This window comes from Urocitellus parryii, chromosome 11 (genome assembly GCF_045843805.1).
Source record: "Urocitellus parryii isolate mUroPar1 chromosome 11, mUroPar1.hap1, whole genome shotgun sequence".
NCBI classification, from domain to species: Eukaryota; Metazoa; Chordata; class Mammalia; order Rodentia; family Sciuridae; genus Urocitellus; species Urocitellus parryii.
In genome coordinates this window covers 86,851,508-86,877,278 of record NC_135541.1, presented here as the reverse complement: position 1 = coordinate 86,877,278, position 25,771 = coordinate 86,851,508, and the positions used below count along the sequence as shown (strand labels likewise).

General features: G+C 31.1%; 1 protein-coding gene across 4 annotated transcripts in view; it reads left to right on the top strand.

Moving 5' to 3' along the window:
- Col11a1 (collagen type XI alpha 1 chain) overlaps window positions 1-25,771 on the top strand; it is a 213,862-nt gene that overhangs the window by 81,259 nt on the left and 106,832 nt on the right. For all 4 annotated transcript variants that reach the window (XM_026409165.2, XM_026409163.2, XM_026409166.2 and 1 more), the window contains 18 exons: window positions 346-408; window positions 1,883-1,957; window positions 3,158-3,241; window positions 5,368-5,424; window positions 8,018-8,071; window positions 10,737-10,790; window positions 10,910-10,963; window positions 11,128-11,181; window positions 12,333-12,386; window positions 12,505-12,549; window positions 14,494-14,547; window positions 15,082-15,126; window positions 15,397-15,450; window positions 15,973-16,017; window positions 20,626-20,679; window positions 21,830-21,874; window positions 23,552-23,605; window positions 23,687-23,731. In XM_026409165.2, coding sequence (XP_026264950.2) covers window positions 346-408; window positions 1,883-1,957; window positions 3,158-3,241; window positions 5,368-5,424; window positions 8,018-8,071; window positions 10,737-10,790; window positions 10,910-10,963; window positions 11,128-11,181; window positions 12,333-12,386; window positions 12,505-12,549; window positions 14,494-14,547; window positions 15,082-15,126; window positions 15,397-15,450; window positions 15,973-16,017; window positions 20,626-20,679; window positions 21,830-21,874; window positions 23,552-23,605; window positions 23,687-23,731 — 990 coding nt within the window. The remainder of the gene's footprint in view (window positions 1-345; window positions 409-1,882; window positions 1,958-3,157; window positions 3,242-5,367; window positions 5,425-8,017; window positions 8,072-10,736; window positions 10,791-10,909; window positions 10,964-11,127; window positions 11,182-12,332; window positions 12,387-12,504; window positions 12,550-14,493; window positions 14,548-15,081; window positions 15,127-15,396; window positions 15,451-15,972; window positions 16,018-20,625; window positions 20,680-21,829; window positions 21,875-23,551; window positions 23,606-23,686; window positions 23,732-25,771) is intronic.

Here is a 25,771-nt window from a genome sequence, read left to right as displayed (position 1 = left end):
CTATCACATATTTGAGGTCTAATCTTGTGAGTGTGCCATTACTTCAGGAAGAACTGGGAACCAACTTCAACCTCAGGGACTTTACATTGGCATGTTCTCCTTTTTCCTGTTTTGCTTGGGACGTTTGCCTCCACCCAAGAGCTGCTTCATAGAGGAGCAGTGTGCTAGCTACAAAGTGGTTCCTATATGTTGTCTTTTCACAAGAACCTAAATAGGGCAATTGTTTGGGAGACAAGTGTATATTTATGAAATATAAATGAGCTGTTCTTTGATTTAGAAGGATGAATTTTCCTGAATACTAAGGGCTCAGGAATTTGACTCAGACCATGGTTTGTTTCTTTGTAGGGTCTAATGGGTCCTCCAGGTCTACAAGGCCCCTCTGGACCTCCTGGTGACCCTGGTGATAGGGTAAGTAAAGGGTCCTCTCATTAAAAAAGCATACAACCACAGATTAAAGGAATTAAAATATATTCATTAACATTAAAATGTTAAATTCTCTAACTTCAAAGTGTTATTCTTCCTGAGGGTGGGAGGGTTGGGAGGGTAAGAAGTCTAAGAATTCAATGTCCTGTAACATTTAATTAACCTTTTAAACTATTGTTTAAGAGTGAGGCTAAAATAATGTTTATTTCTGGTAAAATTGGTATCATTAGTAAGCAGATTTTATTTTTAGTCAATTCTCACATCTCTATGAGCTCTCTACATTAGTTTCAGTTCTTCAAATTTGTATTTCAGACATTGCCATAAGCATTTATTTGAATGCTGTTAGAAGGAGGTAACCAACTTGAATTCTAGTCTGAAGATCAATCAAATTCTGGGTTCTATTATATAGTAGATCATTTGTACTATCTCTCCAGACTCTTCTTGTAAATTATCTTGTCTTTCTTCTTCTCATTCTTGAGTAGACACTATCTTTGTGTAATGTGTATGTGTGTGTGTGCTTTTCTTTTTCTTTTGTTCTTTTAAAAACGAATAGAGGATCAAAGATGTGACCAACTCATACTTTTTTATGTATTTACAATTTAAAGAAGACAAATATATTGTATTAGAATTTACCCTCTTTACTGCTAAAAATGACTTGGCTATGTAGAAATAAATTTTGTTCTATTGCAATCTTATGGACATATAACTTGCATCTACTACTATTAAATATATATTTAATATTCTCTACATTTCCATACATATCTTGTGTTCAGAGATATCACAGTAATAAGTAATTTCCATGTGTGCAACCATGCATGGACTGAATGTATTTTATCATTAAGAACTCAAAATAAAACAGTGATTATCTATAAGTAAATTTAGCATGTAAATCTTATGTTGAATTATTGATCATCTATATTAATAAAGTAACAACTTTTTAAATGATATTTAAAGCCACCTAAATATGTATTTAAGTAGTCTATGTATTTAAGTAGTCTATTAATTGATGCTATTGAAGTAGCTATTAAAGAATACTTAAACATATCTTAAACTTACTAATTTGATTTTAAATAAATACTTTATCATTCACTTAAATTCTGTAACATCCAAACATTATTCACTTATTTTCCTTAGACTGATTCTCCCCAGAATATAAAGGAACTCTTTATCTAATATAGTTTACAACTTCAAGTAAACACTTAGCAAAGTTTACATCTTAATTATATATTAATTCTATATTAGTAAGCACACATTATAAAATGTTTCAAAACTAGTGCAATGAAATACCATCCTTTCTAGTTGTATTTACCCAAAGAAGATTAACCAACTTAGAGTAGTCAAATTCAAATGAGATAATGTAGTCTTTGGTTATTATATATTATATTCTGATAAATTCTATGATTTCTTTATTATTATATGATTGATTGCATTCTTTTGATTGCTTCATTTCTTTTCCTAGGGTCCACCAGGACGTCCTGGCTTACCAGGTGCTGATGGTCTACCTGGTCCTCCTGGTACCATGTTAATGTTACCGGTATGTTTCTTTTTATTTTTATAAAGACAACTTGATATCTGGTCAACTTGTTTCTGAAAAATTCTATTTGGAATGCAGTCAAGTAAAAATCATTCTACACGGCACACATAATTAATCAAACAGCCTTTAGAAGTTAAGGGAAATTTTACTACACAAATATCTGGTAAATATCAATGTCAACAGTAAAACTTTAATAATTTGATTACACTTTTAGCAACAAAGTTTTTTCAATATTTTTAATAATGTGGTTTATCATTAACAAATATTTCATATTTTACTTAACATAATATTAATATAGTATTTATCACAATAAAGACTATAGTTATACCTTTTTTATATATATTTACTTTAATTGTAGTTGGACACAATTTTATTTATTTATTTTTATGTGGTGCTAAGGGTCAAACCCAGCGCCTCACATGTGCTAGGCAAGCGCTCCACTACTGAGCCACATCCCCAGCCCTAGTTAAAACTTTTTAAAGAAGATTTATCTATAATGTCATTATTCATTGCTCAAAAATTATGCTTTACCACAAGATTCTTTTCCAAATACTATGCCTTAATGCTATGGAAAAAATGTCCTAGATTTATTGATTTAAATATAATAAAGTTTTGATAAAAAATTATTTAGAGTGAAAAATTATCTCACATTGCATTTTGAGTTAAAAGTAAACAGAGCTTTATGATTTTATGAAGGAATACTAGTTAGGATAGTTGTCTTGTATAATTGCTGAGGAATGAATAAGCAAAATTAATATATCTCAAAAAATTTTTTCTATATATTCATGGAAATTCAAAAAGTTTTGATCAATGAAACATACATAGGTTTATATTTGTAACTGAAATTATGTAGGTATGACATTTTTACAAATGAATGAATAGTATGGGAAGCATATTTGTAGATCAAAACATCATGATGATTCATTTCAGAGATTATAGATTTTGAGACTGGTAAGGAGTTTGTACACTCTTTTACTCTTTTACAACTGATAAAATGTGTAGAGAGCCTCCTTAAGAAGTAGAAGCAGGATTAAAAAAAAAATTAAAAACTGGGTCTTATGGTACATTGTGGAGTTAATTTGGATGTGGGGTAAAATTACTCCATTTTAAGTGAATGTTTTTTGTCTATTGGTTAGGACACCTAGTTTATCATATGTGACAAAGGCCAGTTTTCAACATCTTAATGCTCTCTCTTCCTAGTTCCGTTATGGTGGCGATAGTTCTAAAGGACCAGCCATCTCTCCTCAGGAAGCTCAGGCTCAGGCTATTCTTCAGCAGGCTCGGGTAAGAAAAGATAGACATATATTCCCATTACCAGATGCTGTGCCAAATTTGTGTGTGTGTATGCCTATGGAAGATGCTACCACTATGAACAGAAGACTTCTGGAAAGTATATGGAATTTACAAGGAAAGAATGCTAAAAATATATTTTTTCTCATTGTGATATTTATTAATTGATATTAAATAATGGACTCTTGCTTTATTCCCATATATAATTCTGACTGTCTCCTACCATAACACTGAAAATTTCTAGTCTTTTAATAAAACTGATGAACTAATACCTAGTACTCCCTATCTTTCACATCCAATTTTTGTCTAGTGATTGATGGATCACTAGATTAATAATGTTTGAAAGAAATTTGTCCCTCCTAACCTCTGGATTATTTAAAATATCTCAAATAATCCAAAAAGTTATGTTTCTTCAGATACCTTGTATATGAAAAGAAATTTCAAGTATGTATTTTCAGCTGTAATATTTATAACATATAGTTTTTTTATAAAACCCAGTCAATATTTATCCTTTATAATCCTAGTCAATTGAAAGCTTCTACTATTCTTTAGATTTATAAAACAGATAATCACACATATGTTTTTAATTAGCTGCACTATAATTAAAATATACATGAGAAAATCAAAAGAATGAATCAGGGAGGAACCAGAAACCATATAACACTTTAACAGTTTTATTCATAATATTGGTTTTCTTTTTAAGAAAAGAAGAACATACAGGATTCATGGTTGGTATGGATATGGTTCATTTTTTTTAACCAATATAAACCCCTTTTATAATAACATTTTATTCGACATCATGAATTTATATCTGTGTAAAACACCTGAAAACATTAAGTGAAAGTTGTAATTCACTCTCAATATTTGTTTATGTATTTATTTCTTAAGTCTATTAATCTGAAAAAAATTCATTATGTACTTATATCATGTTTAAAGATATAGATGTATTATGCCATGCTCCAATATTTTATGATATATCTAAAAATATTTGTGATAATTGATGATTCCTATGATTTACAAGTTATACTGTTTTGAAAAAAAATAAGGTAATTATTTGAACTTAACTGTTTTGAGGCAATTGAATTCTGCATCTTATTTTTATAGGCTTGAAACACATCATCTCATGCACTATTCTAACCTGATTTTTCATTTATTTCCATCACAGTTTTACTTTTTTTTAAAGAGAGAGAGGAGAGAGAGAGAGAGAGAGAGAGAGAGAGAGAGAGAGAGAGAGAGAGAGAAAATTTTTTAATATCTATTTTTCGGTTTTTGGTGGACACAAATCTTTATTTTATTTTTATGTGGTGCTGAGGATCGAACCCAGCGCCCCGCACATGCCAGGCGAGCGCGTTACCGCTTGAGCCACAACCCCAGCCCCACACAGTTTTACTTTTGATGAGTTTTGATAAATCTAAGTACTCACCGTTTGTATCCACTAACATTCAAAAATAGCACATCATACTAATTTAACATCTATAAAATTTTTATCTGTTGTACTCTATGTCTTCCAGATTTTCAAGTGTGTTAATATCACACTACTAATGTACAGTGTAACAATAGTGCATGTGATCAGTGATTCATGCCTCTGATTATACATAATAAATATATATTATATAGTATGAAATTTTAGATTCATTAAAAGAAATGTATTACATAACACTTTCTGTCCAATTCTGCTTTGTGCTGCCCCACTGTATCATAATTTTTCCTAAAATACTGCTAGAAATATTTTAAAGTGCTTCAAATAAAGTACTTCTAAAAATATTTTCAATGTGATTTGTATGTACATATTTAAGAACAATAACCTATACATTATTTTGAAGTGTACTTCAAAGTAGAAAACTGTCAGATTTGTTCTTCTTAAATCTATTTTAACTTGTATTATTGATTAAATTCTTTCAAAACATGCTATGAAATTTTGTTTTAGCACTTTTTAAAATGTCTGATAGTTACTTAAGTCTTTTATCTTTCAAGAAACTTGCATTTCTTCAGTACACTGGCACACTTTCTAGCATGTTGCTTATGATATGTGTTTAAATCATGTGTTATTTGAGGGTAGCTTCTGCAAATAACAGATGTTATTTGATATGGCTAAACTTGATATATTTTACTTTCTATAGATCGCTCTGAGAGGCCCTCCTGGCCCAATGGGGCTAACTGGAAGACCAGGTCCTGTGGTAGGTTACTCAAAAAAGATAATGCATGTTAAAATTTCCATATTAGTAGTTCCTTGCATCTTCTGTCAGGCTTGTTCATACCTCTGACTGGTGAACATATTGTGCTTGATATTGTTTCCATCTTTAAAAACATCATTTTTATTCAACCTTGAAATTTTATAATACTTTATTTTTAAGGACTATACATTCAATGGTATGAGCTCATGAGTAACATCATGGTTGTTATGATAATATAATTGATAGAATTCAAATTGTTGCATTTTTACTGTTGAATTTTTCAAAATGTAAGAATGAATATGGAAGATTGTTTTTTACAAAATATTTTGTTTTAGTTGTAGTTGGACATAATACCTTTATTTTATTTTATTTGGAGCTGAGGATCAAATCCAGCAACCCCCATATGCTAGGCAAGCACTCTATCACTGAACCACAACCCCAGCCCCATGGAAGATTCTGTGTCAAATAAAATATGGAGGAAATAGAGCTAACTTTAATTGCTTGTTATTGACAAGTTCATGTAACTACAAAAAGGCATGTTAGTGTTTTATATAATTTTGGGGCAGAAGAAATACCAGGACATTTTATTAAAAATAAAAATCACTGAGTCCTGGAACTTGGGGACTGTGATGATGTAGTTTGAGAGCTGGAACTGGTGAATGGTATTTTTCATGAGTGCCACAGGTTGATTCTTATGGCCAAGCATGTTTGGAAAACTCTGCATTATGCTTTGTAATTTACAGTCTAGACTCTCTAAATTTATACCATACAAAGGAATTTCATGACAAACACAAACAAGTGGATTTGTAGCAAGTAAAGACAGAGGAGCAGAAGCAATAGAAGCAGGTTACATTGGCCATCCTTGCCCAGTCATTAAGGCTCAGCCATTTCATCACAACAGTTTGGCAAAGAGAAAACATTGACAATCGTGAATACGTTTTCAACGTCAGTGTCAAGATCAATGCGTTTTTATGTAGTATATCTCTTTGTTACGGAAAGTTTTAGCTTCCTGAAAAATTGAGGGATATAAAACAATCATATTTATGTCTTTTCACTGTTTCTTTTCTAGTATACTTTGTTAAAAAACATCAAATTATTTAAGGCTTTCAGATTTCTACTAATTCTACAGTGTAAAAAAAGTTTCTTCATTAAGATTCGGAAAACAAAATCTGCCTTAATATTTCAACACAAATGTGTAAATTCTTTTGATGGAACATTATTTTATACAATTGTGTTTTGTTGAGTCATTTTATGGACAAATGGAGATCTATGCCACAAAATAGACAGAAAACAGGGGCAGGGGTTGTGCCTCAGTGGTAGAGCACTTGCCTATCATGCATGAGACACTGGGTTTGATCCTCAGCACCACATAAAAATAAAAACAAATAAAATAAAGGTGTTTTTTCCATTATAAAAAAATCAATCAATCTGTTTCCTTATCTATCTATGTATCTATATATACAGAGTATATAATACAGCTTATTAATTAAAAATAAGTTCCTTTTTGTAATTGTGTTCAATTCAGTATTAAGGTAGAATCCCAGTTTTTCTCTAGAAGAAATTAAGTTACAAGAATTTTTAATCAGATGCTTGAAAGTCATCATTCTTCTAACTTTTAAGATGAGAAAATTCATGTTAGAGTACTGTCCTTATTTCTTGGGAATCATATCAGTAGTTATTTTACTTTGGAGCCACCAGGAGGCTCTAGATAGCTAAGATCTTTAGTTAGTGTAATTTTAATCTTTATTTTGATGTACTCCATGGTTTAACAAAATGTATATTGATTTAAATAAATCATAAACTTTAAAAACATACAATGTAAACTTCTTCAGCATGAACTTAATTATAATCACCATGTTTATTTTTAATATTCTAATGTTTTTAGGGAATAAGAATGGCTTAATGTGTATTTTGAAAACTTGCAACTCATTCATAAAACAGGTTAAGGGTTTCTGTTAATGTGCCAGGTTTTTATTGCACTTTTAAAATTATGTAAATATTTGTACAAAGTGTTTGTTATAATGAGTTAGTCCCATAGGAAAAAATAAGCCAATCTGGGAAAAAAATGCTTTGACATTATTTCAGCACAATTATAATGATAGCAATAGCATCTGTCCTTGGCATTTTATGACTGTGAAATTCAGTGCTTAAGAAATATCTGGCTATAAAAGCAGTAACACTTTGACAAATCCTTATTGTATAAAAGGATTCAATGCATACTTTATTCAGTAAAATTTTTTGCACTAGTACTACTCTACCATGTAGTGATAAATAATGCCTATGTATCTTTCTAAGTGTTCTTGAGGGTATACACATTCCAGAAATTCCCCATGCCATTTTATGAGGTTGGCTTTGGTGTAGTTACAAGTGAAATGCAGACCTTTATATACAGTTCACTCACTGAAATAAAATCAACATGCTGACAAGAGATGCACTTCAGGGAAACGGCTTGAAGAGTTTAATGTTTTAATTAATGACATCAACTAGTTTGACAAGGTGTATTCAGGATAACTTTCATTTCAAGTGAAAATAGTGGAATATAAGTGATCAGAGAATTGCTCACTTAAGTGATTATGCCTTCAATTTTTCTTGACAGGGTGGGCCTGGTTCAGCAGGGGCCAAAGGTGAGAGTGGTGACCCAGGTCCTCAGGTAAAAAAAAAAAAAAAATTAATAATAATAATAATAATTTGTTCTTTTCACTTATTTTGTTATTGACTTTATTTTATCTAGTAAGATGTTGAAGTTTCTGCTGTTAGGAGTAAAGAATCTACTTACCTTACCTTTATGCTCATGTTACCTCTTCTAATTAAAAAACCTGTAGTGAACAGTAAACTGTCAATAGCAGTTAATTCAAAGCATGTTTAAATTGTGGGTGGTAACATATTTAAATTGTGGGTGGGAGCAGGCTTGAAAGTAATAGAACTTTAGAATTCTAAATTGGCTAGTGATGTTATAGAGCAGAGCAGAACAGTTGCAGTAGTACTTGTATTGGTGGTGCCTCATACCTATGTTTACTGTGGAGAGTAAATTTAGCACATTGTCTCATAAAGGATATTTAATACTTTTAAAAGAAGCTCACTTCAAAACCTTCATAGAAGTAAGGAACTTAAGAAAAATTGAAGCCATATAAGCTAAAAATTTTAAAAAGATCTTAGATGGTATTTCAATGGAACAAAATTCAAAGTATTAATTTTTCTTTAATGATATTAAATAGAGCTGTTAGATTATGCAAATATTCTCAAAAACAGAAAAGCAAAAGATGATGTTTATTTTTAATATATTAATTTTTAAATATAAATGCTTCCTGATCTATTCAGTGAATATAAATTTACATTGGGCTGCAGGATCTCTCAAGTGATCATCTGCTCATTTTTTCCCCTCTTTTAAAATTAATTTTATTCAAAAATATTATAAGGAACAAATGATTTAAAATGCATTCTTTGTAACCTGCCTCACAATCATTAGAACAGATAATATTCTATAACTTCAAACCATTTCTTGGTATCACCCCTTTATAGTTGTATTCTCCCCTAACCCCAACCACTGATCTGTTCTTCATCACTGTAGTTTTAAAATATCACAAAAATGAAGTTGTACTTTAGGGAAAATTTTGAGATTGGCTTCTTTGACACAGCATAATGTCTTTGAGACTCATCACAGTTGAGTTCATCAATAATGCATTCCTTTTGTTGCTAACCAGTAAGTACTCCATTGTGTGGACACACCAGTTTAATTTAAAATGAGAAAAAAATCCAAAGAAAATTGATAAGGATATTTGGCTGACTCAAGATGTGACAACTTTCCTTTTCAGGCTTAGTTAATATTGCCATAAAAGAATGAAAAACACTTGCAGCTTAACTTAAAATTGCATGGAAATATTAAAATGTACTACATGAAAATCTAGGGATTGTATTCTTTTGAAAAATTTGTGAAATTTCTTCTTCTTAAACTCATCTCTTTAAAAACAGATGAATCTGAAAACATGCTATAGCAGTGTTTGTGGATTTCGCAGTTTTTCTGATTTTTTTAAGTCCAAAGAAAGATAAGTGATATGTGAGGACCATTTTCATTTAAAATTAGCAATATGTGTCTTTTTATTATTGTACTTTGTCTTCCAACTAGGTTTAGAGTAGAATCTTGAACAGTTTTTTTTTTTTAAAGCTATATTTTTGGGGGGTGAGTACCAGGGATTGAACTCAGGGGCACTCAGCCACAGGGCCACAACCCGGCCCTATTTTGTATTTTATTTAGAGACAGGGTCTCACTGAATTGCATAGTGCCTCGCTTTTGTTGAGGCTGGCTTTGAACACACTGTCCTCCTGCCTTAGCCTCTGGAGCTTCTGGGATTATAGGTGTGTACCACCACACCCTGCTAAAGCTCTATTTTTTAACCTCTACTCACTAGACAATCTTAACTTTATATTTCTAGAATCAACATTTTGTAGCAATCATAAAAAATATTTTTATTTTTAAATGTTAATTTCATTTTTTGGCTACATTCATTACAAAAAAATTGTTTGAATTGATGTTGAAAAGTATATAGTTAATTTAAAGGCCAATATACTATTCATTCTGAAACTCCATTTGATCTCTTATAGCTGTGTAGTAATTTACATTAAAACATATATCCTTCTCCTTATTGTATTGCTACTATGTAAAAGAGAGTTTCTAATATTTAATATGCCTGTTAATGGATAGTCCACTAGCATTTTGTAAATGATTGAAAGAACATGTACCAGATTCTGTGCTAAGCTACCACAATATATAATTGAAAAAAATTTAGCTGGAATCTTTGGCAAGTAGGAATCTAATCGGTGATTCTGTTCTTAAAACAATCCAACATGATAAACTACAATGGAAGTCTAAATATCTAGGAGAGATGATCCAAACCTAAAAAGACAGATGAAAAATGTGGGGGGTTGGAAACTAAAGTAGGGAGGATGGTGAAAAGTGTGTTCAGTCAAAGGAAATGAGAAACCCATGGTTTTGAAAATAAAACAAGTGATTAAGGGTACTTGTAAGATTTAAAATATTCTATTATAGGTGTTTTTTTTTGTTTTTGTTTTGTTTAAATGTAATCACATGTCTACATTTATATTTAGTGGTAATCAACTTGCTTTTTGTAAGAAGCCATTTGGAAAAATCAATTTTCTTCTGCTTTATCTGAATTTTTACATAGAAATAATTTCCTTGTGTTTAAATGACTGAGATCAAGCTAAGAAGATACCGGTTTCTAAAATCATCTCTCTTGAAGTTATTGAGTTTATTAGCCAAGAATTCTGCCACATGATTTAACTTTGATGTTTTGACTTAGGGCCCGCGAGGTGTCCAAGGTCCTCCTGGTCCTACTGGAAAACCTGGGAAAAGGGTACGGCTGATTTTTATTGTGTGTTTTGAGATTTATGTGTAATGATCAGTTAGTTTGTTTTCTTTTACTTTCTGTTAGTAGGAGTCCCTTTTGCTTAATGCTGTTTTTGACATTATCAGGGTCGCCCAGGTGCTGATGGAGGAAGAGGAATGCCAGGAGAGCCTGGAGCAAAGGTCAGAAGTGCATATGTTGGCATATTCGAAGCTTGTATGTTGATTTACGCTGGAAAATTTTGTATTTTAAAATAAAATATCTGGATATGAAATAATAGTTGACATTAAATTAGAGTACAGGTCTCTACTAGGGATGTGACAATGAGAATGATTATCTTTTACAGGGAGATCGAGGCTTTGATGGACTTCCAGGTCTGCCAGGTGACAAAGGTCACAGGGTAAGATACATCTAATACTTTTTCATCAAGATATAAATGGAAAGTTACACTAGGTTTTAGTATTCATGCACTCGGGCAAATCAGATGAAAATGAACTTAAAATATTTGAGAATTACAATGATTACATCTAATAGATAAAGGGAGAAAGATACAATTATGCATGTGACATCAATGCAGTTGTTTTTAGATACTAAAACATTCTTTTCATGGAAACAAATGGAGGCATGATCTGAATGTTCAAGAATATGGATAAGATCACATTAATAAAAGGGAAAGGGTAGAGATTTAATTTTTCATCTACTATCTTAATTATTGCCTCACTTTCCTTTCTACATTTTGTCTGTAAATACACACTCAGAAGAAGATATCTATAGGCAGTCTGTCATTAATACTATAATACTGTAGGCAAACTGTATTATTTCTTTGTGATGCTCTGAGCTTTCACTTCAATGCAGGACCCTATAATTTGCTATGGGTAAATAAACCACTAAGCAATCCAATGGATAGTTTTAGTGGGAAATTAAATGAAGAGACAGTTCCTTAAAAAATAATAATAATAAGCTTTAGATACTTTCTTCACCAGAATAAAGAATAAAGAAAGGGAAAGCAGCAATTAGGTAAATTGGAGAAGAAAATGAAGAAAGACAAAGAAAAGAGAACCTTAAGAATTCTAGCAGTATGCCTAGTGTATGCTAGTACATGTCAAGATAAATTGATATTTGATTTTAAAAGGGATCCAAGACTCTTTTAGTTTAATTGAGTTATGTGATTTAATATATTTTTAGAGGTAGAAAATATTAAATTAAAATCCTGAAAGTGTAGCCATATTTAAGACAATCTTACAAAATAATTTCCTCCATGCTTAGCTTATAAAATAAAATGTCTGAAAGTCATTTTAGGTATTTATTGTATTTGAGCCTTTTTGCATTGATAATTGAGGGAACATTTTCCCTAGCATACTAATATGTCAAACCAGATAGAAGTTTCAATTTGTGAATTTTCTGCAACGTGTTCTGAGGAATACAAACACAGTGTATGTTCACTTTGTCCGATATATTAGTGTATTTGGTTAGCTGGTTAGGGGTTTGTGGGACAGACTATGAACTCATGGCTTATGTCATATGCTAATCATGTTTATTTTTATTTATTAGGGTGAAAGAGGTCCCCAAGGCCCTCCAGGTCCTCCTGGTGATGATGGAATGAGGGTATACTAAGATTTCATTTCTTTAAGACATGTTTCAAAGTAATATGTAGGAATGAACAAAGTAGCATTGAAATGATGCATTTTCTAATATCATTGCCCTCCCATTTTGTCTGTGTCAGGGAGAAGATGGAGAAATAGGACCCAGGGGTCTTCCAGGTGAAGCTGTAAGGATTTTTTTCTTCATTTTTAAATAATCATTTTCCTGTTTTGGGGGAAATAGTAACATATGTTATATATGTAAAGGCAATAATAAATTCAGGAAAATGTTGTGGTCCTGCTTAAGCTAAGGAGGCAATTATCATGTTAAACAAACAAACAAACAAAAAAAGATACGTTGAGCAGCTGTTTTGTTTTAAAAGAAAATTTTAGATACTGGAGAGAAAAACATGTGGAATGTAACTATTGTTAACCAAAACCCTACCAAGTTCTTGTTGCTGTTTTGTTTCTTTTAAGTATCATCAATAATTCCATAATCTATTTATATATTTAGAATAAATGAATTTTGTTACCAGAAGAAACAAAAAAATGAGGGACATAGTATATGGCAGATATAAGCATTATGTCATTTTTTTTTTTTCTCCAGCAAACGTTAATAATGGGGAAACTGAACTGGAAGGTTTACTCAAACCTAGCTGACCAAACCACAATGACAAACAAACCACCTGGTCTATAGAAAGTACTCCTACCCTTAGTCTTAATCTGCTCCATTGTAGAACCTGTCAAATCAAAAATCAATTATTGTCAAGCCTATAGGAGAAGAAGTAAATAGCCTCTCTATTCTAATAGAAGGAAAAGGAAGGCAAGGATTTTAGGATGGGGAGAGAGAAGAGGAGGAGAAATCGAGTTTAAATAGCTATAATTTAAGAAATGTTCTATCAAGAAAATAGTTTCTATAATTTGCGTATATAGCTATCTGCCTGTCTGTTCCTTTATTTTTTATTTTTTAAAAATTCTTTTATATTTTATTTTTTATTTATGTATGACAGTGGAATGCATTACAATTCTTATTACATATGAAGCACAATTTTTCATATCTCTGGTTGCATACTAGTATGTTCACACCAATTCATGTCTTCATACCTGTACTTTGGATAATAATGTCCATCACATTCCACCATCATTAATAACCCCATGCCCCTTCCCTTCCCTCCCACCATCTGCTGTATCTAGTTTATCTATTCCTCCCATGCTCCCTCTCTCTATCCCACTATGAATCAGCTTCCTTATATCAAAGAAAACATTTGGCATTTGGTTTTTTGGGATTGGCTAACTTCACTTAGCATCATCTTCTTCAATGCCATCCATTTACCTGCAAATGGCATGATTTTTATTCTCTTTTATTGCTGAATAATATTCCATTGTGTAGATATGCCACATTTTTTAAATCCATTCATCAATTAAAGGGCATCTAGGTTGGTTCCACAGTTTAGCTATTGTGAATTGTGCTGCAATAAACATTGATGTCGCTGTGTCCCTGTAGTATGCTGTTTTTAAGTCCTTTGGGTATAGACCGAGGTCCTTTATTTTTTTAATTTAATATATATATATGTATTTTTTAGTTATTGATGGACCTTTATTTAATTAATTTATTTATATGTCATGTTGAGGATCAAACTCAGTGCCTCACACATGCTAGGCAAGTGCCCTGTTACTAAGCTACAACCCTTAGCCCCCTATTTGTTGAATGTTCTCTTACCTAAGTGAAGTAAATGAGAATCAGGGCACTGTTATTTTTAGTTTATCTGATGCATAATAAGATTCAGAGTTGCCATTCACATCCAAAAATGATACAAAAGTGCCTTACAAAAGTATTAAATTATTTGTTTCTTTTAAAGATTCCCTAAGTGATTCTTATGTAAATTTTTATAATTGAATGCATACAGTTTCTGTACTAAAGATTCACTGTTATAGTTTCTGGCTTTTAGGTCAGTATAAAAACTTGATACTTACATTACATAACAATAGTAGTTAAATATCACTTTCAGTGTATTTAGAGAAGATGTGCAAATATTTTTACTCTAAATATTATATTGGAATTTTTTCAAGGGAAGAGGCCTATTCTGAGGGCATCTCTCACGAGCACATGTTTTCTTTTCTTCTCTCCTTAGGGCCCACGAGGTTTGCTGGGACCAAGGGGAACTCCAGGACCTCCAGGGCAGCCTGTATGTACTTCTTGAAAAACATTCTGCATTTCCTAGAGAAAGCTTGTTGATAAACTCTTTAAACTTGGGAGGGTGTAAGATCTCTTCTTAATCAATCAAGAGTTAGCTACCTTTTATATTCTGTTTTAATATATTAAAACATGTTATATATTGTTATATATTATATAATAATATATTATATAGTATATATATATATATATATATAGCCTATTGGGGTCATTCCCTTCCCTCCGTTTTTCATTTAACTTATCAGTCTTATGTATTTTGTGATAACTCATGAGCACACAATAGAAAATTATGCTAGATTATCTCGAAGGTGGACATGGATGGAAGACAGTAGGCCCAGCATCATTTTCACTAATTCTTAAATACCTACTTTTATTTAATTCTAAAAAGAATCTTTATCACCCTTGGTTAGCATGTGTCATGTTATTATAGTAGCCTTTTTGAATTTCTGTTTTAGCATTGAGATTTTTTTAAACAACTCTGCATATATATATATATATTTTTTTTTTTTTTTTTTCTTTATTGAAGGGTATTGCAGGTGTAGATGGACCCCCGGGACCAAAAGGGAACATGGTATGTAGCAAATATCAATAAACTCATCTCTGGAATCTGGGCATTAAGGAATTTTGCTGCTAAATTTAAAATAAACATTTATTTATAAAATATTTAACCATTGTGTTAAATATTTTAACTACTACTATCAGTAGTAGTTTCACTATTTTGCAGATGATCTTAAGGGAAAACTGATTTGTGGGCTACTTTTCAAGCTGAGGCAAAAAACCCCTCCAAAGCATTGTCTTGCAAAAAATGCCTTATTAAGGACTTTGTATTTTCCTATTACAGGGTCCCCAAGGGGAGCCTGGACCTCCAGGTCAGCAAGGGAATCCAGGACCTCAAGTGAGTCTATGCCGTTATAGTTCCTTTAAGACAATGGGCTAAAATAGTCTCTTTTCACAAGGAAATAGACACCTTCAAAACTTTCTATGTAAGGCTAAAACTTTAAAATGTGAATACTAGAAAATAATTCATATTTTTCCTTTTTGAAAAAAATTTAAACAAACTTGCACAGGCCCTTTTCTTCCAAGAGAAAAATGAGTCATTCAGCATTCACAGAATGCCAGGATCAATAGCCACACTTGCAGGAGAGTTCTGAATAGGATCACTTTACAGTCTCTTTGCAAAAAGAGTAGCTTCTGTAAAACTCCTCATAATGTTCTCAAACTCTCCAGAGAATGCAGAGAATGTGTGTGTGTCTACACACACACACACACACACACACACACGCACGCATGTATCTTTATGTAGATACACACTGATTCTCAACTCATTTCATGTGCATTGGAGAGCTAATAATTTACTATTTTAATAATATGTTCTTGTGATGTGATTCCTAACATGAAATAAATTCTTTTGAAATAGGGTCTTCCTGGTCCACAAGGTCCAATTGGTCCTCCGGGTGAAAAAGTAAGTTACTTTGTTATTCTAGTAATCTCTGATGAACAATTTGTGTTAACAGCCTTAGGCAGCTGTAAGGCTGGCCTTTTGTTCCTGATAAGATATCCTTACAGCACAGAACATAAGGAATTAATCTGAAGTTAAATCATGAGAATACAGTGTGGATAGAATTCATTCATCTTTAAACTGTGAATGACAAAATTTTGCCTAGCTACCATTTAGACAGCTTCCAAATGTGACACTCTCAGCTCGATTAATGTCAGAAACCTACTACCATGAATGAATGTTTTCTATTTATGTTGATCCTCTTTTTTTTTTTGCCTCATTACTTGAAAAATGTGATTGGGTTTGTTTGCAACAAAGGGTTTGTAATATGATCTGATTAAGGAAAATTGTGAACCTGTTGCTGCCACTATTTTTCATGTATAACTGGCAAATGATGTCCTTGTTAATAACTCAATGACTGGATCAAAACAAAAATTAGTCTTTAATTAAAGAGATGTCTGATATTCCCAAGATCTTTTCTACAAGATTCCCTGAGTACTCTATTCTGTTCACCATAGTTATAGCACAATAGTTAGCTAGATATGAGAATTTTTTATTCCTCATATGTTGTGTATTTCTATGAACATACCAATTAAAAAAAATAAAACCTTTGTTGAGGTATTATTTATATACCATAAAATTCACTTGTTTCAGGTGTATAGTAAATGATTTTAAATTAATTTATATAGCGGTGCTACAAGCTAATATTAGAATATTTATATAACTCTAGAAAGATTCCTTGTGTCAATTTGCAATCCATATCCATACCAACAACTAGACAACTACTTTACTTTGTATAGATTTGCTTTTTCTGAAGATTCCATATTAATAAAATATGTGTATGAATATGATATATGGATTTAAACATATGGTTAATATAGTATATGACCTGTATGTCTAACTTCTGTGATTTGGTATAATATTTTTGATGTTTATTCATATAGTGGCACATATCAGTATTTTGATCCTTTTTATTGCCACACAGTATTATATTCCTATGTTTTGCTTTCTTATTCAGTAGTTGTTGATCATATGGGTAGCTTATGCCTTTTAGCTTTTATCCATAAAATAGTATTATGTGGCTCTTTGCGTGCAAGTGTCTGCATAGGCATGTTTTCATTTCTTTTTGGTAGGTACCTAGGAGTTCTAGTTACCTGGTAAATTTATGTTTAACATTTTAGGAAGCTTCTAAACTACTTTCCAAAGTAGTTGCACCATTTTTTTGGTGTAGTTTCCACTAAAATATGTATGGATAAGAGTTCCTCCACATCTCGCCAATACTTATATTGTCTCTCTTCTTAGTTTTGGTCATTCTTGTTAGTGTCACATAGTATTTCATTGTGGGTTAATATGTATTCCCTTAATCAATAGTGGTACTAAGCATATTGTTATTTGCTTATTGGCTGATTTTCTGTAACTTCTCTATTAAAATATCTACTCAAATCTCTGGATTATACTGTAATTGATTTACTTACCTTACTGAGTTTTAAAAATTAACATACATCAAATTTAATTGTTCATTGAAGTATTTTTTTCTGTAGATTGTTTTCTATATGGTTGCAGTATTGAAGTAGTTTTCTCTGTAGATTTTTTTCAATATGATTATAGTATAGGAATGTTATTGAAAAAATGTCCTATGAATTCAAAACTTTAGATTCTGAAGGTGATTTTTAAACCTTTACTTTAGATCGACAATTGTAATTCAGGCCACTCTTAACGTTTATATTACCTCATTGTAATAAACATTATATTTGTTATAGATTGTACTTGATGCATGTACCTATTGATTTTTAACCATAATTTTGTCATGTATAACCTGAATTATTAAAAGGAATTTGCTTTTAAGAAACATTACCATATCTGAATTCCCTTTGTTGAGCCAAATACAAGATAAAATACAAGATTTTTTACTGCATTTTTTAGTATTAAGACGAGAGCTATCTTAACTATATGCTGCAACTCTCTCTGTTCTGAACATATCTAACTTGTAAATTTAATGACAATCTTTTTCCGTCAAAAGGAGAAAGGAACTGAAGAACATGAGGGAATAATTTTAGTTAAATTGCAGTCATGACATAGTTTTTGTATTGCATGTATATTAAAAAGTAAACATTATTTTCTTTATTCCATGATCTGGCTTTATCTTTCTTTATGATATACCATGATCTGGCTCAAGAACTTTGTTTCCTAAACCACTAATGAATAGTAATTTTTAATTGTTTCATAAGATAATAGTAATTTAAAATAATTTAATTAATATGATATTTTTAATATCCAAGAACTATTATATATTTAATCTTAGGTTATTATAGCTTTTATTATATTTGTGACAAAATATCTCAAAGTTTAAGTTACTGAGTTAAAATGGATAAGACAGCTATATTTTTTCTGACATTTTTAATAAGTATACTGAATATTCCCTGTGATTTATGAGTTCAGAATTCATATCACTCATATGTTAATTGCTTTGAGCTCAGTAAAAAATAGCATGACACAAATAAATATCCATTAATGGAAAGGACTTTGAAGACATGGATATGGACTTGGAATCACTCAGATTGCAAGTTTGTCACACATTAACAGATAATAATATTTCATGAGGTTCATTGAGACAAAGAGGATGATGCATATAAATTGCTCAACACAGTGCATAGATGCACTCCATAAATTTTAACTATTTTATTAAAATCTAAACTAGATGACATTTATTTATTTTTATTCCTGCTTCTCCAGGGAAATATCAAGCAGTTTAAAAGCAGACAAAGCACTCTGCTGTCACTGAACTTCCATTGTAAAAGAGATGGATTGATTTCATTTTTATTAAAAAATCATCTTATGGTGCAAGAGTTTTAATATTTCTTGTTTACCCTCAAATATATATCAACAAAAAAGATCCAAGTATTGTTCACCGAGTTGTTATCATACAAATAACACATCTCCAGATAACAGTAATTAATGAACTTCTATTCTGTTTGGTAGTTACATTTTGTTCTAAAGACCAGTATCTTGAAAGTAAAAGGTAATTTAGGTGATACACAAAATGCTGCCATTAAATATTTATTTTTTTGTAATAATTATTATATAATGTTAAATGACTTGACTGAATATGACTTATGGATTGGTGAAGGGGATTGAAAGTTTTAAATCCTTTAAAAGAAAAGCAATTAATTTTAGTTACAAATTATATTTTTTTATTTGAAAGTTACATTTTTTTTTTACTTCCTACTGATTTAAGTGATGCTTTTCTGTAGTCAACATGAATAGAAGGCTTATTTTAAGCACTGTCTGAGAATGAGAAATCTCTAAACTGTCCAGAATTTAGGCTTGCTGAAGTATCCCTGACTTTTCAATTGGTTGTAAGTCCTGACTAATGGGTGGACCAAAAAGTCAATAATCTTAGTTCAGTGCCTACTTTTCTCTTCCTTCAGTGGTGATGCTTACCATGTTTCAAACTTAGCAAAGGTCATGTTAAATAAAATTTGAAACCCTCCATGGTTAACATGAATTAGAGTGATCTGTTGAACAAATACTTAATATTTTATTATTTGTTAATTGCAAATTAAGTTATGTACTTTTACATAAAAATAGATTTGTTTTCCTTCATGTCCTATGAATATTTTTCACACATTACCATATTTCTAAAAATTTCTTTATAATTAGTGCATTTCACCATACTCTGAAGTTATAGTTATATGTCACTTAACAACAAGATACAGTTTGAGAAATCAATCATTAGGTCATTGCATTCCTATGTTAACCTCATGGCATGTACTCACATGAAACCATATGGCATAGGTGAGTCACTTGATGTGGCTTCTTATTGCTATCAAGATGTGGTGAATATATGGGTGAGACATCTGCCAGCATGGTGCAGCATACTGTTTTAAAGTAATTTTTTTTATAGATAGAAGGATTACACTCTAAAATAATGATAAAAGTATGATATAGCAAATACATAAGCCAGTAATATAATTAATTATTATTATCTCAAATTATGTACTGCATGTAATTAAACATACAACACCTTTATACAACTGTAAGCATTGTATTCTTATTTGATGTTACCACAAATATGTGAGTAATTAATTGCACTAGGACCTTAAGACGGCTATGACATCCCTAGGTGAGATTGTTTCTACTCCATTATAATCTTTATGGGTCCTCCATTGAGTAAGTGGTCCATTATTAAGCAAAATGTTATGGGGCTCATGACTGTGTTTGAATTATCATTTGTTAACATCTTGTCATTGTCCTAAGTCAATGGATTTTTAAGTTGTAATTTCACTTTTATTCTCTAAGCTCCAATTTGTTGGGGCATTTATAAACTAATTTGTTATTTTTAAAAAGGACTCATTTAAGATTATTATGTATGGTTAAAACTAGCATTTTTTTACATATGGTAAATTTGGTTTTCATTTATACCATTTTCCACATAAAATGATAGTTATATAAATATTTATTATTTGTACTTAGAAACCATTGTCTCAAGAATATTTCTAGTACTATATTGCTATGTACATAGTCAGAGCCTTTCATTATTTTTTAAATAAAATATTCCCTTTCACTGATTAGGGACCACAAGGAAAATCAGGTCTAGCCGGACTTCCTGGTGCTGACGGGCCACCTGTAAGTATTATTTACCTGGTCATTACATTTTCTGTATATTATCTTCAAAAGTAGATTTTACATGTGTTTCAGAAATGATTATATGTAGTCCATAATAAAAGTAAATTGAGCCAGTAATTAAACATTGATCTTTTCAAAACACCATTTTATCATGTCACTTCTGAATTGCAAAATCTTTAATGAGCTCACAGTGGCCTCTAGATAAACTCATATTGGCGCTGTAGACCAGAACCTTCCAGAATCACCAACTTTTCTACTTCCTTATGAAGCATTAGCTCCAGAAAGATAGATCCACTCACGTTTTTCCTTGACATTCTGTAAATTTTCTGTGACTGTTCCTTTCCTTGTGCTCACTTCTTTTTCTGCAAAGCACTTACTCATCCACTCTTTCTTTTTAACTTTTGTCCAAAAATTAACATGAAGCTCTAAAACATTTCATAATTTTCCTCAGATAATATCCTCAGACCTTTGGGATTTATTCCTTCTCTGGAAATATATCAATATTTATTATTTCTCCAAACATAGTAATAAATAATGTAAACATGCAATATCTACCTTGTTACTTTAAAAATGTATCATTTATGCATTTCTTACTCTAAAGGCTACTTACTGTGATTTGTAAATGTCAGGATATATGATTTTGTCTTGCTTTTACTTCTCATTAAGTATGATTGTCATGTAGCTGTAGATTTTTCATTACTGAATCTGAATAACTTGATTATTAATAGTGTTAATGTTCATTATTTTGCTCTATTTTCAGATTTTCTATTTACATGCTTTTCTTTGCTTATGAATATGTACATACCATCACTTGATTGATATGCAAAATATAAGGCAGATTAAAATATCTGTAAGACTCTAATTAAGATTGGTTTTGAATTGTTAATGAGCAATATATTGTTATACATGCTTTTTCAAATCTTTCTTAAAAGCATTGCATATTTCATGAAATACATGTAATCTAATGATTCTTTCTAAATGCTACCACTTCCTATGTTATTTAAAAATACAAATACTGGCACAAAAAAGCTCAACATTTTCTAAAAAATAGAATATCAACTCAATAGTTGAACAAAAAGGAGGAATTTCATAGTATTATCAACTATCAATAATATTGTACCTTGCTGGTATGTATCTTTTCTATATATAGGGTCACCCTGGAAAAGAAGGCCAGTCTGGAGAAAAAGGTGCTTTGGTAGGTTATTAAGTATTCTTTTAAGTGTCCTATCAACTTATGTTCAAGAAAAAAAGAAATACCTTGATTTGTTCAACTCTATAGTATATATATATATTTTTTTTTTCTGAGCTCACAAAGGGACAGGAGAATATTAGAAACTATCAAAAGTATTTAATCTCTTTCTATGAATATACTTTTAATTTCTGAAAATGATTTCCTAACATTTTAATATAAATCAAATCTCTATAATTATTTTTGATGTAATAAACAGGCATGGCTTGGATGGATAACTTTTAATTTTTTATGTTTATAAAATGGACTGTATTATTTCTTTTTAAAAATATATTTCCATAATCAGGAATAGATACATGTTTGCATATGTAGTATGAATGCAATAAATTATCATACTAGTAATTAAATTGAACAAAAATTACTGAATACTATTAAACTGTATATGTAACTCCAATTTTATATTTATTTCTGGTAACTTTTAACCAAGAGGATATTAAATTTTAAGTGTAATGATTATCAAAATATCTAAATGAAAGCTTTTTCAATAAGCTAAGTAATTGTGCTTAGTACTGTTCAGATTATAGCAGCAGGGATAGGATCATTTTTCTTTAGAGTTGTTAGTTTTGAATTGTTGTTAAAATGGCATTAAAATTTCAGCATTACTGCAAAACAGCAAATTACAGATTATATATAGTTTCCTTTACAACTAGACAAGCAAAGCCAACTAAGGGAAATACATAATTTTGATCACATTATTCATCATGGGAATGTTACAATTTTATACAAAATGCTATTAGAAATGATTGATTTTGTTGGTAAATTTATAATTGTCTGCAGTAGACAATGAGCACAGTGAACTTTTTCAGGTTAAAAATTTTTTATTATCTAATTCTTTACATTATTTTGTGTACATATATTGGACAATTCTGGTATTAGTCTGTTTTGTGTTGCTGTAGGAAATACTTGAGGGTGGGTAAAATATTTAAAATATATATATATATATATATATATATATATATATATATATATATATATATATATATATAATTTAGCTCACAGTCTGAGGGATCAAGATCCATTGATCCCATAAATTTGGTCTCTGATGAGGGCCTCTTGGCTGCTTCCTAACAAAATAGATGACACCATGGTGAGACTGCTTATGAGATGGAGAAATCAAATGTTGATAAATAAAGCAAGAGAGATTCAAAGGCCAGGCTTTCTATTTTATAGCCACTTGCTCTCACAGAAACCAGCAGAGTCTGTGAGAATTACATCAGTTTTTCCAATAGCAGAACTACATTAATAATTCCCAAGAAACTAACCACCTCTCACTAGATTCTTCTTCTTAAAGGTTCTGCTCCTCTCAACATTACCACTCAGGAAACCAAGTTTCTAGCACATGAACCTTTGGGTAAAACTCAAACCTATTCAAATCATAGGAGGTGTATGATTTTTAGCATGAATATGCAATATAGTGAGTTTAAGTGGGTGGGGCTAATTCCATGGCTTGTTTTACACATTTAACTCTAGAAAAAAAAAATGATAACCTATCCAAGAAATCTTTACCAAATATCAATAGTAGAAGAATACCATATTTTTGTAAGTTATTTGGTAAAATTATAGTATGTGAATTTGCATAGCATTGTCAAAGTATCATTTAAATTGGAATGAATCTCTTTTTAGGGTCCCCCTGGTCCGCAAGGTCCTATTGGCTACCCTGGTCCCCGAGGAGTAAAGGTAAATGTTAAGTTGGTTTCACATTATTTTTTTATAATGTAGAACATGTTATTAATTTAATATTTCTGATTTATTCTGTAGGGAGCAGATGGCGTCAGAGGTCTCAAGGGATCTAAAGGTGAAAAGGTAAAATTTAATTGTTAGGTGATTTTAATTTTTGTGTATATAGTATATAAAATTTATGTTTCTTCAACATGTGTTTCAAATATACTGAGCAATTATTTACGTATTAGGCAATGTGAGTCTAATTTTGCATACCATATCCTGGACTCTTAAACAAAACCAATCAAAACAAAACTTGCAGCCTAAGGAGAGGGTCCTGTATCCCTTTTTTTCTTACATGTATTTAACTTTGTAAATCAGAGTTTGCTACAGGGTTTGGGCAATATCCAGTTGTATGTATGACAGTTGCTTATTACTTTTTATTCTACTAATAATCCCCAAATTCATAAACTAAATTGTATTATAAAACAACTGGGAGAAGGCGAGGCTTCCCATGTGATGCCACTATACACAAAGAAAAGTGTTAGCAATGGGGAAATTAAATTAAAACCAGAGAGAGGTAGATGAGAGGATGTATGTTAGACTGTATGTGAATATGGCATCTCTAATATGGCATATAGACCAGTTGGTTTTGGCTAAGGAACATGAAATTTAGATTTATTTTTCAAGTAAATGTTTGGGAATGTAGAGTCCCAAGTCAAAGATTATTTTGAAATGTAAAGGAAATGGCATTAACTAGAATCAATATTGTATTAATTCTTACTACTAAATTACATAAAAAATTGAAAACAACATGGAGTCTTGCAGTATAATATCTTAATATAACATTTAATACTGATTCCAAGGACAATCATTTATTTTTAAAGTCAAAATACTATGAAAAGACCCATAGGTAGCAGCAGGAGCAACAAGGAGAGATCTATTTCTCATACACATTAAAATCCATTTTTTTTTCTAGAAAAAAACAAACTACTGAGATGTAATAAAGGGTACCACTACATTGTCAGTTTTGTTCTATGACAAATGTGCAGTTTGAATGAGCTCTATGACTTGGATGGTGATGCCAGTTCATCCTGACCAGCACTGATGGTCTGTGCAATGTCTTGCTAAGCTGGTGGTAGAGAAGAGTGATGGTTCAGACAGGGTTAACTTGCAATTATTTGGAGGATGTCCATTTTAAAAAATGTTGTCTCCACTTGGGATTTTGTGACCTTGCTGGAAAGAGGGATAATTGCAAAGTAACCAAGGTAAATAAAACTATAGATAACAAGAAACATGGGAGGAAAAATCCACAAAGGAGACATATTGCTTGTATGTAGGAAATATCTCGAGACTTTTGGTTGTTTTGAGTAACATATCATTTCAGAAGAAATAAGTGTATAAAGAGGAAAGTAATTAAAATTGTAAGTTTAGAGTCAAAAGTGATGGATTCTGATTCAGTTTCCATACTAAATAGATGGGTAAACGGAAAGATTACTCTAACTGAGCCTCATTTTAAATCTCTAAAATAAGATTGTCCTAAAAATTATCTAAAATGTAAATCTTAATGGAATTTTTAATTAAATTTAAAAATTTGTTTTAATTAGTTATTGATGACTGCATTTATATACTTTGCTATATCACATAGATGGGATATAATTTCTCATTGTTCTGAGTGTACATGTTGTAGAATCACATTGGTTATGCAGTCACATATGTACATAAATCAATAATGTCTGTTTCATTCAACTATCCTTCCTATCCCCATATCCCCTCCTCTCTCCTTCCTTCACTTTACCTTATCTAAGGTAAATCTGTTCTTCTCTTCCCCATTCCTATAGTGAATTAGCTTCTGCATGTTAGAGAAAACATAAGGCCTTTCCTTTTTTGGGATTGGTTTATTTTGCTTAGCATGATATTCTCCAACACCATCCATTTACTGACAAATGCCATAATTTTATTTTTCTTTAAAGCTGAGCAATATGCCATTGAATATATACATACCACATTTTCTTTATCCATTCATCTATTGAAGGACATCTACATTGGTTCCATAATTTAGCTATTGTGAATTGAACTGCTAAAGCATGGACATGACTGCATCACTGTAGTATGCTGATTTTAAGGGCTTTGGGTATAGACTGAGGAGAAGGATAGTTGGGTCAAATGGTGGTTCCATTCCAA